The following is a 24,057-nucleotide window of genomic DNA, read 5'->3' on the forward strand; positions in this document are numbered from 1 at the left end:
CATTTTCTCTGAACTCGTGTCTGTGCATTTATTATCATTATTTTCTGTTGGTAGGGCAACAGTGTTTGTTGGTGGTTGAGGCGTTTTCGATTGTCGTACTCTGCAAATTAAAATTATTGGTTTCTGATCAAATACTGCCTTACCCACACAAGTAATAGCATTTGCTCTATCTCTTTAATAACAGAATAGATAAATTACCTACTCTACACGTATGGGAAAATAATATCAACGTCACTGAGGCTACTTTGGTTATCGTATTCTGGAGTGATCATCGTGCACTTGACAACACTAGCGATTATGGCGTTTATAGCGTGAGTGGATCAGCTGGTGGTGGTGTGTCAAGTGGGCTTTCGTCAGCAGCAGGACCCAGGGCCAGCCGGGCGTGTGTTATTATTCTGCCAGTGTTACTATTACCACTACTCTGTCCCTCCACGCCCCCAACAGACAGGTGAGAGGGAGGCTGGAAGGGGTGTAGAACGGGTGATGGGGTGCATGGTATGGTGGTAGGAGGGGGGTGATGTATGGGTGCTATTGTAGTGAAAGGTGTCAAGCTCGTTGCCTCGGTGCTCATCTCCGTCTCATATGCATATTCGTAACAGTTTATTTATTTTTTTTTTTTTTTAGTTCTTAATTTGTCTCCCAAACCCAATGATAAGCCTTGAAGACTTACAATAGGTTTGTTGCCTCAGTGTATATATTGTTATGTCCCTGTCTGGTGCGTGGGTGCCAATGCATTGATCCAGCCCCAACCTGATTTACAGACCTCCTCCCCCACAACACCACTCCCATTTATTTGACTTATATATGACTCATCCTGAAAGAGTGGAGTTCCCCTCTTCACCCACACACAGCTCCCCTCAAGTCCCTGGGCTCTATTGATTTTGTTTAAACCTAACTCACACTGTTCCTCATTAATAAACTTGATTTACCTCAGTATTAATTTATACTAACATCATAAAACTATTAGCTAAGTGTTAATTAATTAATGTAAAATATTTTATTCACAACTATTTCCTTGTGGCTGATGATCACACTATTACTTAAGTTTTAAGATTATTCAACTTAATTTAAATCTTTAATTGAAAAGAGTGGCACCATGGATTTATAGAAGTCTGGGCAGATAGAGGACCAGGGGGAGATATGAAATTAGAACATATGTTAGGCCAGGATGCTTGGTTTGTGGTTATTTGATGTGCAAAAATTTATGTCACAAATTAAAATGCCAGTTCCTATTTCAGGATTATCAAAGAGGCAGTGTATACATTTTCAATAGTTTAACATTGTGATGCTATTATTCCACGTTTCCTATTAATCATAATTTTAAAGCACGATGGTGAAACTGTAAACATTCTTTGAAGTGTATATTGGGATGAAGACATCTTGCTATCCTTAATCATCACTTATCCACCTGTTACCCTCCACCCAGGCACCATGGTTAAGCTGTATGGCATCTGCGTGCTGTACAAGGGGGCAGAGAGTACCAGGATACTCAAGTCTGCCTATGACCTGCAGCAGTTTGGGTACTTCCAGCGTAGCTCCATCCAGGAGTTCATGGCCTTCACCAGCAAGATTATCACTGAGAGGAGTAACCCTTGCTCAAGGCAGTCCATAAAGGAACAAGGTGATCCAGTGCAAAGATTACGTTACATTAAAAGTGCTGCACTTAGTATTTTGTTTAGAAACTTTTAGATCTAAATATTGCTTCTGAGGCACATGGGAGTTTACATAGCTAGGCTCACACCTGTTTCTCCTTACATCTATCTTCATACAAAAGCCTAACTTTACCCTGTCAAAATCAAACAAAATACCTATGGTGCACCTGCTCCTTAGAGCCCCACAAGACATTAGTTACAGCAGGTATATCTTTTTTCTTTCCCCTTTCATTTGCTCTGTATCTGCCTTTCGTTATTATACTAAATTGCGAGAAATTTTCTCACAAAGGTAGGGATAGAAGTAAAAAATGCTGTTGATTCACTTTGACAAATGTTCTAGGTAAAAGTAGTTCTGAAGAGGCCTCAACCCTAACCTAACCTGCATTGAAGGAACTACATTTCTTTTTGTCACCTTTACAACATGCAGTGAAATAAAGAGACTGATTCTTGATTCCAACCTCTTTAGGGTACAAAGACAAATAGCTTCTTGTCCCACACACAGCAAAAAATGATAATGATCAGTGCAGCTTCCTGTGCTTCTTGTATTGCAGAATATATGTGTCATGTGTATGTACGTGCTGACAACCTGGCGGGTGTGGCCATCTCTGACCATGAGTATCTGTATCGAGTTGCCCACAACATGTTGAACAAGGTGAGCACCAGTGTATTACACCTGATGTTGCCACCTTAAACATTCTTGTAAACACTTCCAAATATCTAAGTTACAACAAAACACTTTATCTGTGAAGTTTTTGTAAACCATCCAACAAAGCAGTTCTTGAGAACACAGTGAGCAGCCTAGATGGTATGACACTTCCAGTTGAGTTGTTGTAGATGTGTAATCTCCGGCTACATTAAGATCATAATCTTCATTATCATTGAAACCCCTGTTCCTGTATTGTTGATGGTGAAGTAACAAGCAGCACTTTTCAATATACTGCCACTGCTACAGTGGTTAGTATGCCTCCTTGGGCTTAGGTTAGAATCATGGCCTAGGCAGGCAGTGCATAGTCCACCCAGTTGTTCAGCCTTCCTGTTGGGCAGGTCAATAAATGGGTATCTGGAGAAACATGGGTGAAGGTGGTCAGTGTTTTTGGTAGTGTATGCAAAAGGAGAAAGCTGAAAGTAAATGTCAACAAAAGTAAGGTGCTGGTTTGTGAGTGGAGTAGAAGTGAGGTTGTGGATTTTGTATGCCCATATAGAGTGGGAATTGAATGTGAAAAAGAATGCAAAATAATTTTGAATGGTGAAGAAATGGAGGAGGTTAATGAGTTTAAGTACCTTGGATCAGTTATGTGTAAGCATGGTGGTACAGAAGGAGAGACAAGAGAAAGGGCATTGCAAGGAAGAAAGGTGGTAGGGTCTTTGGGACGTATCATGAATGGCAGAAGTGTGAGCATGAAGAATTTGAGAAATACAATAATAGTACCAACCCTCACATATGCAAGTGAAACATGGGCCTGGAATGAAAGTCAGAGGTCTAGAGTGCAGGCAGTGGAAATGAGTTATTTGAGGAGTGCATGTGGTGTGAATAGAATGGATGGAATGAGTAATGAAAGGGTGTATGAGTGTTTTGGAATGGGTCACGTGGGTAAAGGGAAGAAGTGTGGAGTAGTGGAAGATGTGAAGCAACAGACTTCAAAGTGGTTTGGTCACATAGAGCGAATGGAGGAGACTAAGATGACCAAGAGGGTGTATATGAGTGAGATAGAGGGAGGGAATGTTATAGGACGACCTCCAGTGAAATGGAGAAATAGGGTACGGGAGTACATTAGGGAGAGGGGTGAAAGATCCTTGAGAAACTTTGAGCAGGCAAGGAGAGAGTGCCTGAATAGAGATAGATGGAAACTCTTCTGCCATGGCCATCCCCTGGTGGGAGCTCCTAGGAGTAGGCATCGATAAGATGATGATGACCTGGGGAAGGTAAACTGTGGTTACCTGGATGTTGCACTGGCCCTCTGTCCTGGGGTAATGGGTTCTCACCCACCAGAGGCTCAAGGACCAATGGGAAGGAGATGAGCACCAAGGCCACATGCAGCTATAGCATATGCTCCCAACTCTACCTTTCCAACATAATACAGTGTCTTCCCCCTTTACTCACAGAAGTTATATTCCTGAATTGGTGAATCTGCAGCAGGTAAAAATAACTCTGTATGGTGAAAATAGGGTCTGGGAAACTTAAGGCAAAAAAAAATAGTTGTTACAAATATCTGAGTGTGTTCTCTTATGCATTACCACTGACTTTAGTACTTGCTACTGCACTGGAAAGCATTTCAAAATTGCTGTAAATTTAAAATTTATAGTGTCCCAATAGTGACATGTTCATAGGCCTTTACAAACTTTATTTTTTTAGTCTCGTTCAACAGATGTCAGATCAATGCTTTGATGGCAGGAAGATTCAAACTTTAAAATTCATCAAGACAGACAGTAAGGCTACATGAATTAAGGGAAGCGTCCGCCATGAATTTAACCCTAAAGCGACGACGGTAACGATTTCATTACGTTTGACGTAAATGGATGGCATGTTAAGACCGTAGACCTGATCAACTCACCGTCGGGTGCTACGGGATCGTTACGCTCAGCTGAGTGCTCCTGTCACTGGCAACGCAGATTATAAGTGGTATTTGGTATCTCACGTTACTCTCTTTGTCAGAAAGGGGTGACGTGTCGATGTGTGCACATGTGTGCTGATTATTTCTTCCATTTCTCTCACTCATTGGCTAGTATTTTGCTTCAAATAATTTGTCGTAGTTGCCAAACCTTTGGTGAAAATAAAGGTATAAAAGCAGTAAATCATTCGCATTTCTAAAGTCGCATTTAGGTTAGCTATTCAAACGTAACTTTTTCGTTGACTTTGGCCTTCGCAAGTAAAAATACAAGTTATGCAAAATTGGATTCCATTCGATTCTATGGCATACAGTGAACTCTGGAGCGCAATGCCGTGAGTCAGGATAATGGCAAGGATCTCAGGCGGTCACATGATGACTTTTATGAGGATGTACCTGGTTATGGTGCTTATATAAACTACTTGATTATGAATAAATATCACATACACACACATGTATTTATATATACATACATGCACACACACACACACACACACACACACACACACACACACACATATGTATGTATATATAAATAGAGAGAGAGAGAGAGAGAGAGAGAGAGAGAGAGAGAGAGAGACTGACTTCAATGACTTAAACTTAAATGCACGAAGGATGAGTGTGACGTTTTTGTCACGTTTGAAAAAATCCATGAATATTGAAATATTTATTAAAAAAATTATATACGTGTCAACTGTGCAGCAAAATGAACATGAAGAAAGTATCAGATATTTTTTTTATCAGTGAGAAAATAATTCAGGCGTTAAAGGGTAAAAAAAAAAAAAAAGTAAATAAATAAAAAAAAAATCACGTCTTCATACAGCCTCGGCTAGCTTGTGGGAATATATCATGAAGAAATATACAAAAATGACAGAGTTATGGCTGAATCCCCCCCCTCCCCCCTGCTCATCACTCACCTCAAGCTATATTAATACACAGGTGCATACATCGTCATGTTCCAGCGTAGAAAATAGCCTAAAAGAATATTGGTATGGCATCTTGAGGCAAACTAGCATTTGCGATGGCCTTGGAGGCAGCAGAGCTGACATACATACATCAGTCACCCCGGAGGAGCCAGAGATAAGTGTCGCAGGTCGGATCGTGACCAGGATATTCAAGAAAAGGACACCATCAGACACAAGAAGTCCTTCAAAACAAAGAAAAAACTGGAATTCTGTAAAGAATACCAACCGGGAAGGTTCTAGAGTGACAGTAAATCTGGCGACAATGGGGAGGGTTGTGCCCTCTGATACCCTCGCTTCCAGCGACTAGTATCATTGTAAAGGGGGACCAGATACCCACTGTCACAAAATAAAACACATTGAATGATAGAGAGATTGTAGGTGGAAGAGTAAGCAAACCAACCAGCATCTGCTCAGACACGTCTGGCATCTAGGTTTAAAGGGTGAACTCTCTTTAAATCCACGCTGACTTTAACTCTCCTTTTTAGAAAATGGGATTAGTTTCAGTTTTTCTGCAATAACTTTGCTGCTATTTGACCGATTTTAATAAACAATACATCATTAGGAAGAGGAGCTGAAGCACAAGTTTTTCATCATGAGTTTTCTTTTCAATAAAGGGACAATTGTCGGAAAAAAATAAATATCGTTAGATACACCAACAAAATTGAAAAAAATTATCATTTAACAAAAACAAAATTGAAAAATTTTCTATGATGAATATTTTGGATTCTGCTTTAAGTTTCTGTGGTAATTTTTTCAGCAGTGTAGGTCATTAGATGAGAGATGAATTGAGAGTTGAGTTTTAAAAATTCCATTTTATTTTTTCCTCCTATTATGTATCGACTTCTAGATCTGAAAGTAAGCATACATTTCACATGAATATAATCAGGATTATACGTTTATAATTAAGGCAATGGTAGACGCTCCCCTTAATATGTGAACCTCTGTTTAAAAAAATAATGATATTGAATTCTAACATGAAAAATAGTAAAGGCAATTCCCACTTTATGAACATGAATACATCAAAAATTTGCTCTAATGAAGATTGTGTTTTAACCTCTTGACTGGATTTCCTACAAGAAGACCTCACCAAGCTACAGGAATGGAACAAAAAGTGGCTGTTACAATTCAATGAAGAAAAATGTAAAGTCCTGCACCTTGGGAGGGGATATCCAGCATACCAATACCACATGGGAAAACACTCCACTATCCACCACAGAGGCACAGAATGACCTGGGAGTATATGTGACCAGGCTACCAGTGAAAGACAAATCCATGCCAATCGCAGCGGATGGGTTAAGCTGGGTTCACACATCATTGCTGACTTGGCGTCCCATTCGGCCTGTTCCTTCCAGATCAGCGAAAACGGCACAAAACGTGTTGAGTCGTGGCCATGGTTGGTGGCAAATGTGAGCGGCGGGAAGTGGGCCATTTTTTTAGCATGTTCACAAAATTTTGGGCCAGTCGGGATTGAATGGGACAGTTGTCAGAAATCATCATTGAACAGAATTAGAACGCCGTCAGGCAAGGTCAGACGCCGCCAGGTGGGGATGAGCCCCTCTGCATTCTCTAGAAAGGCGAAGGTTACAAGGACAGTTGATTGAAGTTTATAAATGGATGAAGGGATTTATAAAGAGCATGTTAATAGGGTTTTGGTTGTAAAAGAGCCAGGTAGGACATGAAGCAATGGTTTTAAGTTAGATAAATTCAGATTCACCAAAGACATAGGCAAGAATTGGTTCACCAGTAGAGTCGTGGATGAGTTGGACAGGCTTGGCAGTCATGTTGTGAGTGCCAATACCATAGATACATTCAAGAAGAGGCTGGATAAATTCATGGATAATGAGGTGAGGTGGGGTTAGGCTTACAGGAGCTGCCTTGTATAGGCCAACTGGCCTCTTGCAGACTCCTTAACATTCTTATGTTCTTATGAAAATGGCATGGAAATTGTGCACCCCATGTGGCAATGTTGCATCGCCAGCAGTCCCCGGCAGGACGCCGCTTGTGGCAATGTTGCATCGCCAGCAGTCCCCATCAGGATGCTGCCAAGCGGTATCCTGACGGGGTTCCACCTGGGTCCTGCTGCCGCTTGGCCATGCCAAGTGGGACTGTTTGTGCAACATAGCCAGCGATGGAGCCCCAACTGACACAGGCAGATCCCCGCCTGACCCTGGCTTCAGTCAGGGTGAGTTGGGGGTCTGGCGCCATTCCTGACAAACACCAAATTTCACCTTAAATGATTTTTATTTCTATGGGTGATTTTGAACAGTGCGTGCTCTCAGTTAGCTGATTACTGTGCACCACCTCTGCCCTCTCCTACTGCATCACTCATCTTCCCCACCTCCTTTGCCTGTTGTGTCACTTAGTCTTCTCTCCTCCACCATAGCACCACTAGTAAAGGCATAGCTACCGTTCACTCTGCCCTCTCACCCGTAACAGTATAACACCATGCCATTACATGTGCAACATTTATTTTGTCATCATGCTGCTCAAATACCCCACTGCAAGCCCAACAAGTCACCTAGTCCCCCAAGAAGAGCCTTACTCAAGATTAAGGAACCATGAGAAGTGACACAACAAAAAAATATTTCTAAACATGATGGCATTTTTCCATCAATGCTTCCCACAATTCTTAAATTGGCTGAAGGTATAAAGAAGGCAGGGAATCAAAAATTTGCTCTAATGAAGATTGTGTTTTAACCCCTTGACTGCGGATTTCCTACAAGAAGACCTCACCAAGCTACAGGAATGGAACAAAAAATGGCTGCTACAATTCAGCAAAGAAAAATGTAAAGTCCTGCACCTCGGGAGGGGATATCCAGCATACCAACACCACATGGAAAAACACTCCACTATCCACCACAGAGGCACAGAAAGACCTGGGAGTATATGTGACCAGGCTACCAGTGAAAGCCAAATCCATGCCAATCGCAGCGGACGGGTTAAGCTGGGTTCACACATCATTGCTGACTTGTCTCCAAGGATAGGCTTACCATGAGGTACAGAGAGGTAAACCAATCAATGGTAGACAATGGGATGGTGTTAATAGTATTGGGATGAGGCCAAACTTGAAAGGAATTCTGATCCTTGGTCTTGTAATATGAGTTTGGTTGTTAAAGTCAACTAATTTGTGCTTGCATGGCTCCCATGCTTATCAGAATTCATGTTCAATGCAAGTAAAAATGGCCTATTATGTGTCTTAGGATGCACTCTTTGTTTTGGGTGACATTAATGTTACCATGGGAACAGAGGGAGCTGGCTATGAGTTATGTAAACTTCTTGTACCAGGAACACCAACAGCTCTCTCCTGAATTTTACTAGATCTATTAGGTTGGGAATTGCAGGTCCTCGATATCAGTGACCAGAGCTGCACCTATGGACATGGTATAGCAATGTTGGAGGGGTAGCTATGGTGATTGCCCACATCCTTAATAGTACTTGATCCTTAAGAGCTGCATGGTTTCCTGCAATGCAGAGCTCTATGCAGCAGACCATAGACTTGTTGCTGTAACACACCAGCTTCACGCCTGGTCAAGAAGAATCTCAAGATGTAACCTGTTACAGTATGCATAAAACACAATATATATGTAAGACACTGTTCTTCATCTTGAGAAACCGAAAGACTTGGCATGAGCCCATGAGTATGCTGTGGCCATGGTTGCAATCTCTCCCCACGAGTGATGTAAACATGCCTCTCCTCTGTTACTATCCCCTGTTTATGGATGGATGTCCTTGACTAATTCCTCTTTTTTTCATCTTGGGAAAAATGTATTACAATAAATTTCATGTAAATCTGAGACTAAAGTATTACAGTACCTCCTGAGCTATGCATAATTTGCAACCTTGTCCACAACCTCTAGAGTGAGTCTAGACAATGATGTAGTGCTTTGTGAATTAGGTTTCAGGCTTACAACTTGGCAGAACTGGCTTACAACATAGTAAGAGATTTGTGAATTCCGGCCCAGGGCTCAAGTCTGATGACTATATCATCAAGATGGTGGCAGAAAACATTATTGAAGATCCAGATGTTATTGTAGAAACTTGCCAATGGTAGAATTTTTTTTTTTAAGTCATTATTGGTGGTTAATACAAATACAGCTGAAAGTTTGAAATGAGGTTAGATAGGTTTATAATGTTGAGGATAGATGGTAAATAAGTAGCTCCCAGGAACTAACATACGTAGGGTGACTGGTCTTGTGTTTCTCTATAGCTTTGTCTGTCCTTCAGTTGCAGAGTATAGTTACATTAATGATTTCAGGTGAAAACTAAATTATGTATAAAGCAAAACATTTAAGGAAAAGTCACCATAAACATTAAGCTGAAAAATACCAAGTTAATTCTAAAGCAATGCCCATAAAGTTGTATTTTTCTGATGCAGGTGCTGGATGACTTCGCAGCCAAGGTTCCATCACACCTGTGGCCCAACACGGAGGAAAGCATCATGCCCTACCAGGAGCTGCCGGCAACCCTCATACGCTGGCAGAATCCCCGCGAAGCAGACTCACTCACCAGAGTACAGGAGGAGGTTGAGGAGACCAAGATCATCTTGGTAGGTTGTCATGTGCTTGAATGTGCACACAAATGCACATAGAGTGTACAGTGAAAAAGGCTAAGCTCCCTAAGCTTTTTGTTTCAGCTGTGACTAGAAGGACATAATGGGCTGATAAGTGGCAAGCACTCTGATTCACTTATTTGCCCTAATATTGGCTCAGCTATTGCTGGATATTTTTGAAAATATATTAGCATATGAATACCTTTTGCAGAATTTGCTTGTAAATGGATAATGATTGTACTAAGTCAAGGTAAGCTGCACTTGCAGTGAGGCTAAGATTTTTATGCCCCTATGCCCCCTCTGGCCTAAGTGGAGTTCCTCTTTTTGTCATTAAAAGCTGTCTTGTCATAACATCATGCCTGCTCAAACACTTTTACATCAGCCTATCAACATTATCTTCCTCCAAGGAAAAGTATACTTACATACACTAAATCTAATTTTACTGTAGTTGACAGTGGCTCTTCTGTTCCTAAATCTATAAAATGGTGTTCCACAGTGCTGTGATCCGTCACCTACTAACTATTATTCACTAACAATCTATTCAAAACTCACTGTCCTATTCATTCCTATACCAATGACTCTACTCTGCATTACTCTACAGTATTTACCCGACTTTCAGTTCAGTAAGAGTTTAACATTTTAGTATCATAGGCTGCAGAATACTTAACTTCTTACCTTTCTATCATTTACTTCAGATTGGAACAGAAAAAACTTATTGGCCTTCAATCTCTCAAAACTCAATTTCTCTCTCTGTGAACACTACACACCTTCCAGACATCTATCCCCTATTTTTCAGTACTACACAGGTGATCCCTTCTATATCAAACATTAATTTATCTTTAACTAAAAACTAGAACTGGAAATTTCATATCTCATCTCTCACTTTGAGGTTGTGTTTTATATTGTCTCCAATTCTTTTCCCCTTCCCAGATGCTAACTATTTACAAGGGCCTTGTGTACCCCTGTATGGAGTATGCACCCCATGTGTGGAAGAGCTTCACCCCAAAAGAACTATTTTGAACAGAGTAATGAAATTCTTTTTGCCCTATCAACTTCCCTCCTCTTACTGACTATCTTCAACCCCTTAAAGTATGTTGTTATGTTGCCTCCTTTGCTATCTTTTATTGCAATTTTGGTGCTTACTGCTCCTCTAAACTTAATAGCAGCATACCTCAACCCCTCTAGCCTCACTGTATATGACTTTCTACTCGGCTTGTCTCTATCCTGTACAACTGGCCAATGCATGAGTTAACCAGTAGCTTAAATTTTTTATCCCTTTCACGGGTAAACTCTACAACAGCCTTTCAGTGTCTGTATTTCCTACTTTTTGCAATTTGAACACTTCAGAGGAATATCAAGACACCCATCCAACCAAAATTGATCACTTTTTGGGTTTCCATCTGTTTTCCATAGTGGGAACAGTGTTGAGGGCTTTTTTCGTTTTTGTCTTTGGTCTGCCTCCTTCGCCATAAGAAAAATAAAATAAAATAAAAACATTTTCAGCTACTTGGGTATTTACAAACTGACTCATCCATAGAAACTAAGCTAGATTAGCCCACTCTGGGAGGGAGGTTGCTAGATTGTAATGTTCTTCTTAGCCAGGACACTGATGGAAAAGCACAGTCAAGCAGTCTTAGGTTTATTTGTATACACTAATGTACGCGGTCGGAGGCGGCGACGGCGCGTAGATGAACGAGGCGAGAGTGAGTTGTGATGCGTGTGTGGGTTGTGGGGAGACTGGTGGTTGCTGGCTTGACCTCGCAGGCCTCGGGGCAGGATTAGCGAGTCTCAGAACTGGCAGCAGCTGGATAGGATTATCATTGCCAGCAGGTGTGCTGGAGGCGGGGTCCTTGAATCTTTTCCTGGAAATTAGCGGAGTAGTTTTGTAGGTCGGAGCAGCAGCTGTGTAGGGGCTGAGCACCAGGTGTGCTGAGGCGACAACACTACAAGATGACATGGTTATCCACCACACATCTGTAACTACCTGTCTTAACTTGAGCACTCCATTTAGGATCCATGCATAATATATGGCAGCAGTTTTTGCATTTTGTTGAAATTGTATTACAGGGACCTTTCATATAATGAAATGGAAAGGAAATTTACACTTTATTTTTTGTAAAGAAGCAGATATTAAAATATATATATATATATATATATATATATATATATATATATATATATATATATATATATATATATATATATATATATATATATATATATATATATATATATATATATATATATATATATATATATATATATATATATATATATATATATATATATATATATATATATATATATATATATATATATATATATATATATATATATATATATATATATATATATATATATATATGACATTGCAAGATCATCATTGTTTGCAGAGGCAGGAGTAAGGGAAAGAAGTATGTAGTATTATGTGACCATTTGACAAGTACCCCATTCTGAGCAAAAATATTTCAAGGGCATATTCCTTAATGTCTAGTTCATGTATTGCAGGAGTTCCATTTATCTTTAGTGACCTATTACAACATGTAGGGATATATGAAGATGTGTGTTCATTCCCATGTGTCCAGGAAAAAAACACATTCAAGTTTAGTGTCACAGTTGTAACTTTATCACAGAAGTGAACCTGATCGTTATTCTTTTCTTTTAGCACAACGCCTTCACTGCTGTATTGGATCGAGGAGAGAAGCTTGATGACCTAGTTGCAAAGTCAGAAAATTTAAGCTCACAGTCCAAAGTGTTCTACAAGACTGCCAAGAAGACCAACTCATGTTGTAGCTTTGGATAACAGGCTGCCCTGAGGGTGGGCTGGGCCAAGGCAGTGGTGGTAGTGGAGCCTGAAGGAGAGGTAAAGGGTGGGTGCAGATGTCTCCTACAGTGTGCAAAAAATATATTACCCAGCCACCCTCACCTTCCATGAGATTTTAGGCCCGTAAACAAACAAGAGTGAGCAGACAGAGTTAGTAATAATGTGAAAGGTTGATGGTTAATATTCTTAAATTTTCCTTCTCATTCTCACTAATGAGGAGACTTGGTAAATATTTGTTCAAATGTACCCAGAGGGTACCTGGGGTGGGTGGCTGGTTTTTTTTTTTTCTTTTTTTTTTTTGTGCAATTGTTAGGACACAATATTTTTTTAAGGAGATAAATGATCTTTAAAAAAGAAATGATACAAACTAAGAACTTTACCAAATGAGCATGAAAAAAAATTATGGTCTATTTTCAAGAAACATTTATGAAATTTTGAGAGATGTGTTCAAGGTACTGAGATACAGCCATGTTGATATTTAAAAAATAATATACCTATCAACAGAGCCATTATATTTTAGGTTATTTGAAAACTAGAAAGGTGCTATAACCTTTTTATTTTCTTTGTAAACTATTTAAATTATTTCCCCGTGATGGCCTCTGATTAAAAACTAGAGTCTCATATAGAGAAAAGCTTACCTCATAGAGTGAGAGTCAGAGTTGAGCATGCATGCCTCTCAGAGAGGACAGGTACTGGGCATATTTGTCAGTTGGAAAGTTTTTATTTCCTCCAATATACATTTTCTTTTGTTTACTCGAGTTCAATAAAAAAACAGCTCAGTTTGCTTTAGAGAATATTGTAACCTGACATGGCTAGCTATGGATGATAGTTTGCTCTTGCTTGCCATACATGTGGGCTAATTATTGATGATATAGGGGAAGTGAGGAAGGTACGTGCATAGCTTTGTTCCTCAGCACACCTCACACAGGCTGCAAGGTCACAGGATTACTGGAGCTGGCTGTGTTTATGTGAGTGCTGCTATGTGTGTATGTAACTGTTCCTTTAGATGATTCCTTGTACCATAAGTGTGCTGCCCGTGTATGTGTGCTTGCATGTGTGTGAGTGATATGTTTTGCCAGTTTGTTGCTCAGTGTGTCAAACTTGTCCTGATCTTGGTGTGTATGGACAGGAACCAGGAGCCTCCATACATTAGGTGTACAGTAATGTGTCTTATTGTTACTCGGTGTCTGAAGCGTACCCTCGCTGTACTTGTGAGTGCATGTATGTCCTACATGGTTTAGCAGGAATACTTCATCTCTCATACTGGTCTAGTTTTGTCAAGTATTTCTTCTATTTGAGGAAACTTAAAGATTCCTTATTTGTGATTATTGAAATTTTAAGTGCCCAAGTACCTAAGTAAGTGCTGAAGATGATTTAGTGTCTTGTGCAACTCTGAATTAAGCCAGATCTTAGGAACTAAGATCTATAAACACAGCATACATGTAATGAAACATGCTTTTAAAGAAACACTCGGTAATCTCAGCTTATGGATTATGATAATCCCCCTTTACTATAATAAGGTTATAGTAAAGGTTAATCATAAGAGATTATAGACAATTTTCATGAGGTACATTAGGAAGTATGTAAATTGAGTACCTACAGTATGAACCACCATATGTATAGAAAAGGCAAATATTTCATGGCTATATCCACATACTTAAGATCTAGAGAGCGAGGCTGTATGCACATTTTACTAGAGATCTAAAGGCTAAGCAGGACAGGACCATGCTGACCTATCATTTGTCCTAAGTCAACTGACTTTACCAAAAATATCCTTCTTTATAGTATTTATAAACTGTTCAGAGTCTGTGAATGAAATGAAGTTTTACAGATTGTATTCCCTTTCTCACACTGAATGTTCACCTTTGTTATACTTCTTTTCATTACAGGTTGCATATTTCCAGATTCCCAGTAAATGTAGCCTTAAGGAGCCAACTAACAATAAATATTTTATATTAATCTTTTATTTACTGCATTATGAATGCCTTGAACTACACATTTACATTTGTAATTATAGTTAAACTTTTTTTATTTTGAAAATCATGGGACCAAAACAAACCAAATTTCAGGTCATACCAGTTTACAAAAATTCAAATTCATTATGTGCATCAGAGAAAATGGAATTTAGAACTTGGAAAACTGGGGAACTGGGAAAATCATCAGTTACCAAAATGTTTCTACATGATACTTTAACAATATTGTAAAACACTAGTGGAGACTTTGGCACTTAAATCTCAAAAATTTATGCAGCAATTCCACATCTGTAGACACTTTTGTGCTTTTGCTTTTAGCTGTGGTGCCACTCATCTTAACTTCTGGCTTGTCAGAGAACATCATGTGGAGGTAACCCCCAAAAAAGTAGAAAAATGAGTGTAATCCAAAGAACTAAAAAGTGTAAAGAAATACCCTGTAATTCATGTGTTTGGCACTTCCGTGGAGAAGGTAGTGGCCGAGTGGTCAGCATGGGGGCGCGGTGTCCTGGAGGACCCAGGTTCGAGTCCCTCCTGCCACTACAAGCTGACATTTTCCAGTCATTTCCAAGTGGCCTAAGCCTACCCACATGCTGTCTTGAAAACCACCTATCAACCTGTACTCTAGATTCACTTTAAAAGAGGATCAAGACCGAGCTCCGGAGGACAGCATGAGCCAAGCAAGATGGCATCGCTATAAAACACTTGCCTGTGCCATAATGGAATGGGGTCAAGGTCACCCAATAGGCCCCACCATGAAAGCCTGCTAAAAAAAAAAAAAAAAAAAAAAAATGGCTAGCATGCCTGGCTATGAATCCATGTGTCCAGGTTTGACACCAGCCAGGGGCAGTCGGTGGCCATCTCACCCACCTGTTCATCTCCCCTTTTGGGCTGGTTGATAAATTGGTAATAGGGCAGTGGTTTTTAACCTTTTCAGAGGCGCTGAACCCAAACAAAAACCACACAGTAGATGAACCCCTCAAGCTTAAAAAAAAATCATACAAATATGGAAGAAAAATTGCTTCAGAATACAAGGGTATATTTGGGTAATACAAAAAAAATTTACTTTAATTTTTACAAAAATTAAAGAAAATTTGTTTAAAATTCAATTGCAAAATCGCAACGTGTTTCAGAGGGCCTTCGCCTAACCCCCGAAACTGACTCACCATGGGGGTTCGGTCGAACCCAGGTTAAGAACCACTGTACTAGGGTACAGTTTGTGGTAACCCAGATGTAACACTTTCTCAGTGGTGAAGGGTAATAAGACTGAGATGAGCAGAAGCCAGGCACAGCTTAGCATATGGTCTCAGCTTTGTCTAAACCATTGGCTTGCATTCATATGTATCTTGTGAAGGTATTCATTAAATTACAAACCTACTGATGATTGTTGCCTGCAGAAAAAGAAAAAAATCAATTCCCAAGAAGTAAAAATCAAATTTAAACTTATGATGGCAGCAGTGCATGAAACAAAACTGATGTTCAGTTTACTAGATTCAAAGCATTCTGGACAAGAAAAGTCTTCAAAATTTGCCACAAAAAGGGTGCAGGATTAAAGAGGTTCACCTGTTTCTCACAAAATGCATTCATATAACTGCTACTACTGTTATAACACACACACACATGCATACACACATGCTCACACACACACATAACACACACACACACACATGCATACACACATGCTCACACACACACACAACACACACACACACACACACACACACACACACATACACACTCTGTGGCACAACTGGTTAGAGCACTGTGCTGACAGGGCAGCGGTTCGAGCCTGCTCAGGCCGGATTCTTTCTGTTGACTAGGAGTGGTTACAATCCCCCCTTGAGCAAGGGGGATGCGGTGTGTGAGATCCTGGCAGTATCCAAAGATCGACGATAAAGAGCACTTGCTCATGTCGGGAGGGTACCTGCTGGCGATTATGAGTCCAGCACGTGACCAGGCCGTGGTGAATTACGCACACACACACACACACACATACACATACAAACATGCTCACACACACACACACACACACACACACACACACACACACACACTTTTCCTGTATTTCACAACTAGGTAAATACGCACACACATAAAATATATATATATATATATATATATATATATATATATATATATATATATATATATATATATATATATATATATATATATATATAAAGTTGAAAACAAATTATATAAATTGACGTCAAGTAAGCCACATTAAAATTTATTACAAATATGCCTCTTCTTCCTCTTATGCAAATGTGCTTTCATAAGTAAAAGCTGTCTGTTCACCGAATGTATAGCCTGACAGTTTCATAACCTGAAAGATTAGGAGAGCATGGATCACTGTAGCAAGTCAGTTTGTACAGTGTAGTAGTGTGCTATTTTTTTCCAAAGATTACTCAACACTATAGTTCTACCCCTCGCAACCTAAGAATGGCCTATATTTGAGTCAGGAAAAAGATATTAGAATTTGATCATATAAAAGCTAATCTGTAACATGAGTAAGTAATGTTTATAACATAATACACCTTAGTATGATAGAAACTACCTGTATGAAACTATATAAAGGTTTTCAATGAAGATTTGTATATTATATGATGGTCAAAATCACTTGCTGTGGTATTTACTATGGGTACAGTGCTTGTTTCTGGACTGAAAGGTTGTAAGTTCAATCTCAGCTCACGGCAGCTTCCTGGTGAGGAAGGGGGCACTCTCTTGTGACCCTAGCAATGCTATATGGTCTTTACCTAGCTCAGGGGGATTTCTTAGTCATCTTTTTATTAAAAACATTGAGGCAGACTTTATTCATGATTAACATTGCACTTTTTATGGCTCATTGCTGGAGCATTATTGATTAGAAAAATAATGAAATGACTACAGTTTTGTCATGGTACAGATGTTGCAGCCATAATTAGACCTCAAACTTTTGTAGCTTGCACTAATATTAACACAAAATACAAAGATTACAGATAATGTTCGTGCAGAAGAAGGGTTATACAAAAAAAACAAGCTCTGTATTTTGCACCAAGCTAGACCCCATTATTACATGCACTGACACCTACAAGATTGCCAGCACCCCTGCATGCAGCCCCAACAGTTTCCTTGGCATGCACGGGCGGTGGTTATGGCGGTATGCATTATATAATATTGTATGTGGTGAAATACTATATATGTGTCTGTAAATGTTCCACACACACTCATGACACTGCACTAATATGTGACAGCTTGACTGTAATGCATTTGTATGCTTCATCTTATTTTTGCCAGTATGAGTACTGCCTGAGACATCTGCTTCAGGCAGGAAAAAGACATTGTTATTTTCTTTCTTTTATTCATACAAGGTAATAAATGATGTAGTAACAATATGAAGGGCTCCCTTGAGTACCAGTTCACTGAACAAACCGCATGTTATCTTATTTGGGAAGTTATTTTCAGTGATTTTTATACATCAGGCACCAGATGTAGTTGACTTGTGATGGGTTTTTACCACCGAGTACCTTGGCCATCTCTGTTATAAACACTTTGCAATGATGGAGCAAAGATGTTTAGAAATTCGGAAAGAAAGTGATCGGGCAGCCTCAGGCAATATTTCAGGTTTATTGCTGCTTCAATCAAATATTTTACTACAATAATGCTGACTCATTCAAAATGAAGAAGTACATTTGAAGTGAATTAATAAAAAGTAAAAGAACTGGATTGCATACCTCAACTGATAACAGTATGTGTAAATGTTCCATTTAGCTGTCCCATACAGGAATCTGTTGCTATTTTGTGTTTCCAGGACAGCAGGGAATGCTGAATCCGTTTGTAACAAGGAAATTTATCATATTTACTGCCTAAGTTCTTTAGTTAGTAAGACTGCTCATATGGCAAGAAAAATGAGCTAATACTGGAGTACCAATATTCATTTTACTTTGGAGCCTATTTTTTCTTTTGAAATTGATTCATGTATTCATATCAGTAATTTTGTATAAAATGAACTCACCTCAACCTTCTGTTTTGTCTATAGGCAGAACCTGCTGCATAATTCATATAAGCAATTTTGTATAAAATGAACTCATCTCAACCTTCTGTTTTGTCTATAGGCAAAACCTGCTGCATACATATAAATAATCTGAGTGTCTCTTCTTGTACACATGCCTCGCTTTTTTCTGAAAATGTCACTTATTTTTAGGACTGAAAGCTATTATGATGTTTTTTTCCATAGATTAAAAACTTAACATAGTCAATGTATAGAATTTTCCTTATTTTTAGCTGCCAGTCATGAGTACTGATTTTAATGAAAAGTAAGATACACCATTGTAACTGTGTCATGTTGATGGATGTGTGTTTTGACTGCTGTGTAATGCATAATGAGGCAGATGGTAGGTAGTGTGAGGGAGGTGGTGGTGGTGTTGATGATGGTGCTGCACTTTCATATGTAAACCTCCCTCCACCCTTGTCTTTTCCTTCACAACCCATCTGCCTCCCTCACTCACCGCCTTCACGCATACCCTCCATCACGCTCCATCACCTCTCCTCCCTCACCCTTTCACCTCCTTCCCCCACAGCACCTAAGTGGGCTTCATGTAAATCTGTGAGATCAGTGTACAACTTTCCCAGTCCTCCAATGGTCTACTAAATGCTACAGAATACTCTTGAGAGTTATTTTTTTAAGTGGAATTAACATATCTTTTAAAATACATTCATTCACCATGTGCAATTTAGTGAAGATACTGAGTAATTTTATCATATTACAAGTATACATACTCCTCTAATGTAAATACAAGCCTTGTATGCATCTATGATTATTATTATTTTGTTTACATAGATACCAGATTATTTTTGAGATAATGTTGGCCTGTGTAATGACAATAGTCTTAAGAATTAAATATGAATGGGAAAGCACAAGTACTGTGTTTGTTGAAAAGACAATCTTCTTCATTCCTGTGAATAACTAAACTGATAGATATTAACAAACAGAAAGGAAACCTCAGGGCGAGGGACAACGGGACTTGCCTCGGGTGGGAGATGGCAGATCTTGGGGCTGAGGAAGATGATGGGAGGGAGAAGGAAGACTGGAGAGTTTTCTCATGGTCAGTACATATTTTAAGGATGACTTGCCACACCAATTGTAGATGTTCTTGTTTTCATTTTATAGGAGTGCAATAAAATGTAAGCCAAGGTGACAACACGTCCCTCATGAAATGTTTGGGTTGTTGATGGGATTTCCTTTAATTTTGATATGTGTTGAAAGACATCACCTAAAGTCCTCTTTCTTATAACTTATTTTTTAATCAATAATGCTGTAAAAATACTTTTCAGGTAATCTCTCTCTCTCTCTCTCTCTCTCTCTCTCTCTCTCTCTCTCTCTCTCTCTCTCTCTCTCTCTCTCTCTCTCTCTCTCTCTCTCCCCCCCCCCCTTCAGAAGAGGATGTAAGATAACTCCCAGGGTTAAATAGTATCTAAGCGTTGAACTGTTAAAAAGTTTATGTGCATGGCTATACTGGATCAATAACTAAATACTATAATAATTATGGAAAACCACAATTTTAGTCCTAGTAATCGGTTGAGTTCATTATGTCTGGGTCCATTAACTCTTCCCATGCTATATATAGCCAGTTTCTCCATTTTGGCTGACAAAACTTAAGGAAAATTCATTGCAGGCTTACATCTTTAACACTACAGCAATATCACAAAACTAATCTTTGAAAAATCATGATAAAGTTTATCATGTATAACATTTTCAACAATAATAAGAATAAGGCATAAAGCAGTGTAGATTAGTAAACTGCTTTCTTGAGTCTCCCTTCAATCAGCCCTGGCTAAGTGTTGTCTGTGGTCATCACCAACAACTGGCGGCTGGCTGCTTGGGGGGTTAGTGGACACTTAACCTGCTATTATTTAATTATTATGCACAGAACATGCACACATTTATTATTGTGGAAAGTTTCATATATTTCAATAAATGTATCAAGTTGCCTTTCTAAGTTTGATCTGCCACAAGTTTACAAAATGACAGATGGGTGAGGAGGACCCAAGGAGGCTATGCCTTTTGGAAGGACCAGCTGCGAGGCTGATGACAAATCTGCCCACACTAATGGCTGTTCTGCCCTGCCTCTTTTCCATGTAGCCCCATGAATCACATGTTTTATCATAGTGATAATCGATCACATGAGACATTTGAGGAGGATAGGACAGGGCTCCTCTATGAAGATGACAAGTTGCGTGGACTAGAATGAGGAGGGAGGGTGAAGCTAATCTTAGGCTGATGTGAGTGACAACTGCAGTGCACACCCGCAGACTTTTCATAGCTAAATATATTACTTCAGCATCTGGATTCGTTTGGCTACGTGCAGGATGCAAAGATAAAAAATAAATATTCATGGTACGTGGATGAAAGAAAGAACGTAATGTCAAAGCGATAATACAGTTACAAATGGATCATGAGCTAGATACTCCTCCATGGGGTATTGGAGGCGTACAGTTTGCCAGGCACGCGGTGAAAAGGCAGGAACGTAACATTGGTATATTTCTATATATTCCAGCTTAGTCAGGTAAGCCACCCAGCCTGTCCCGTATTCCCCTTAGGCTTTGTCTCATAGTCTTGGTTACCTCGAGGCCGGCATTCTGAGAGAATGTCCGTAATTTTGAAGGGGCGTGTAGCGCGCGCCTCAAGACGTGTGCGTTCATTGATTCATAGCGTCTCAGTTGCTAGGCAACGCGAGGACGCTAAGCTCATATATGAATGCCAGCTCTCATTTGTCTGATTATTATAACCCACCAGGTGGGACTCGAACTGGACAGAATACATTAGCGCCACGCGAGGGCGTGGATGACAAGTGAGCGGGAAAGTCAGCATTCCCGACCTGGCCTGGCTGGTGGTCAGTCAGTCTTCCTGCAGTCAGGAGGTGCTCACGGCCGGAGGCAGACGCTGGTGCAGGTCTTGGTGTGGCGCGACCCACGACCCTCCTGCTGCCGATCAGCGGGAGGACGCTGTCCGCTGTGGTGAGAACGACACCGACCATTGGCGAGGGGTCGCTCGCAACTACTCCGCTCATCCAGGGCCGAGGTGACCCGTGCGGCGGAGGCGGAGGCAGCGGCAGTGTGGGACGAGCGAGCTGGAGGATGGAATGACGGGAAGGACGAAAATGAAGGAAAGCTTAGAAAAAGTTGAGTGTAAGTGATCGATTCAAGAGATGACCCAAAAAGACCACAGCAATGCTTGTGACTGGTGAACCTCGCCCGCCCGCCCAGCACCGCCCCCACCCAGGGCACGCCCCAAGCCTTAGCGCAGCTCCACACGCTGAGGCGGTATAGCAAAGAAACTATAAGCAACTAAGCAGTCAGGGCACCGCACCCATACCCTGATGTGCTGCTATCGATCACGGGCGACCTGTGAGGCATTATCACGAGATGTCAGAGTGAGCGAGCGCCGCCGTGCACCTGTCCGCGTGTCCCGCGGGTGTCGGCCGCCGGTCCTCTGCGGTGTGGAGGCCGCGGGTCACGTTTGTGATTTGGGTCACTGTGAGGCGACGGTAGACAACACATGTGAAATGTGTACCAGTCCCAACACTAAAAGGTTCTTCAAGCTTTAAAAAACAAATAAACTTTTTTTTTTATGTCCTGATATTCCTGTCTACTTGAAAACAAACATGAAAATGAATAGTATACAGTTTGTTACCCGGTGATAAGAATTCATCAAGTAAACAAACAAACAAAAAAAGAAAGTTAAGACCTAGCGGCGCCAAGAAGGCAGGTACAATACAGACCCACCAGGTAAATTTGCGTAACAACCCTCCCCGCCCTGGGTGAGCTGAGTCGGCCGTGACCACCAAGGTGTTCACGGGACTGGCCACCGCTCAACAGGAACAGGTCGATAGGGATAAGCGACGCTCATCAGCCAAGGATCGCGGGGTTGACAGCTCCTGCGGGGGTGGGGGCAGGAGGAGGAGGCACGTCCACCCGTGACTCCGCTCAGTGTGAATGATCTGAGGGAGGATATGGGGCTGGCAGGGGGCGGCGGGGCCACCCTGCAGCTCTCCCCAGCACGCGCCCCGTCCCGCCCCGCCCCGCCCCGGCCAGCAGCAGCGTGAGAGTCTGCTCCCCACCCCCGGCTCCTCAATGCTCCAGCAGCCCAAGCAGAGGCAAAGTCAGTCCGCCGCCAAGCTCAGGAAATGTGAGGTGCGTGGCCAGCTCATTGGTTGGGTACTCACTGTTATCATTATTACATTCATTATCATTATTATTATTATTATTATTATTATTATTATTATTATTATTATTATTATTATTATTATTATTATTATTATCATTATTACTTTATTATTATTATTACCATCATTATCATCGTTGTCATCCATTTGGTGATTATGACTGACAAATATTAAGAATCCATGTTTTCGTAATTTCATTCCCTGTGTGATGCGACAGAATGGAGTACGTGTACAGTTCTTACGATACTACAGGCCGAAGACAGGGATTGGCTGACCCCTCACATATTTCTTTGACCTAAAATAATCATGCGAATATTTACATGGCCTATTTAACTCCCATCCTGCCTTTGAGGGAAACGGGATCAATTACTCTTCAAATTATTATTGTCATCGTTATTATTACTGTTATTACTATTATCAATATTTTTTTATTATTTTTTTTCATCATTGCTAGTATTATTATCATTGCTAGTATTGAAAGTTTCATCATTATTTTTTTACGGAAAAGGAAACAACTCTAGAGCAATAAACAAAGAAGAAGTATGTTTAAATAATATATTATTGTAGGCAGGAGGAAATGCAGACAAAGGAAGGCTGGTCCAGAGTTTACCAGTGAAAAGAATGAAGGAATGATGATGATAGTCAACTCTCAACTCGGGAGGGGTGGAGGCAAGCAGTTACCAGTTCAGACAAAAACAGTTAGCATGAAAATATCGATAGAAGGCAGTAAAAGAGGCAAGACTGCGGCAGAGTTTGAGGGGTAGAAGTTCGTCAGTAAGAGGAGAGTAGATAATGCGACAAAAAAGAGTACAAAAAAAAAAAGCCCGCTACTCGCCGCTTCCACAAAAGTATAAAGTAAAGAGTATCCAAAAGAGAGGTCAATTTCGGGTGGAGAGGTGTCTTGATACACTCTTCTTGAAAGAGGTCAAATCATAGGCAGGAGGAAATACAGACGAAGGAAGACTGTTCCAGAGTTTACCAGTGAAGGGGATGAAAAAATGAAGATGCTGGTTAACTCTTGCATAAGGGATTTGGACAGTATAGGGATGAGCATGAGTAGAAAGTCGTGTGCAGCGGGGCCGTGGGAGGGGGGGAGGCATGCAGTTAGCAAGTTCAGAAGAGTAGTCAGCATGAAAATATCGATAGAAGATAGAAAGAGAAGCAACATGGCGGCGGAATTTAAGAGGTAGAAGGCTGTCAGTAAGAGGAGGAGAGCTGATGAGCCGAAGAGCCTTAGACTCCACTCTGTCCAGAAGAGCTGTGTGAGTGGAGCTCCCCCACACGTGA

At 40.5% G+C, this 24,057-nt stretch overlaps 1 protein-coding gene across 1 annotated transcript; it reads left to right on the plus strand.

The window, feature by feature from the left end:
* Window positions 1-280: 280 nt before the first annotated feature.
* Window positions 281-20,537, plus strand: LOC127009029 (synaptobrevin homolog YKT6-like). The gene is made up of 5 exons (XM_050881639.1): window positions 281-448; window positions 1,427-1,621; window positions 2,204-2,304; window positions 9,599-9,769; window positions 12,438-20,537. The coding sequence occupies exons 2-5, from the start codon at window positions 1,432-1,434 to the stop codon at window positions 12,573-12,575; spliced, it is 600 nt and encodes a 199-aa protein (XP_050737596.1). The 5' UTR covers window positions 281-448; window positions 1,427-1,431; the 3' UTR covers window positions 12,576-20,537.
* The last annotated feature ends 3,520 nt before the right edge of the window (window positions 20,538-24,057 follow it).

This window comes from Eriocheir sinensis, chromosome 39 (assembly GCF_024679095.1).
Source record: "Eriocheir sinensis breed Jianghai 21 chromosome 39, ASM2467909v1, whole genome shotgun sequence".
Taxonomy (NCBI): Eukaryota; Metazoa; Arthropoda; class Malacostraca; order Decapoda; family Varunidae; genus Eriocheir; species Eriocheir sinensis.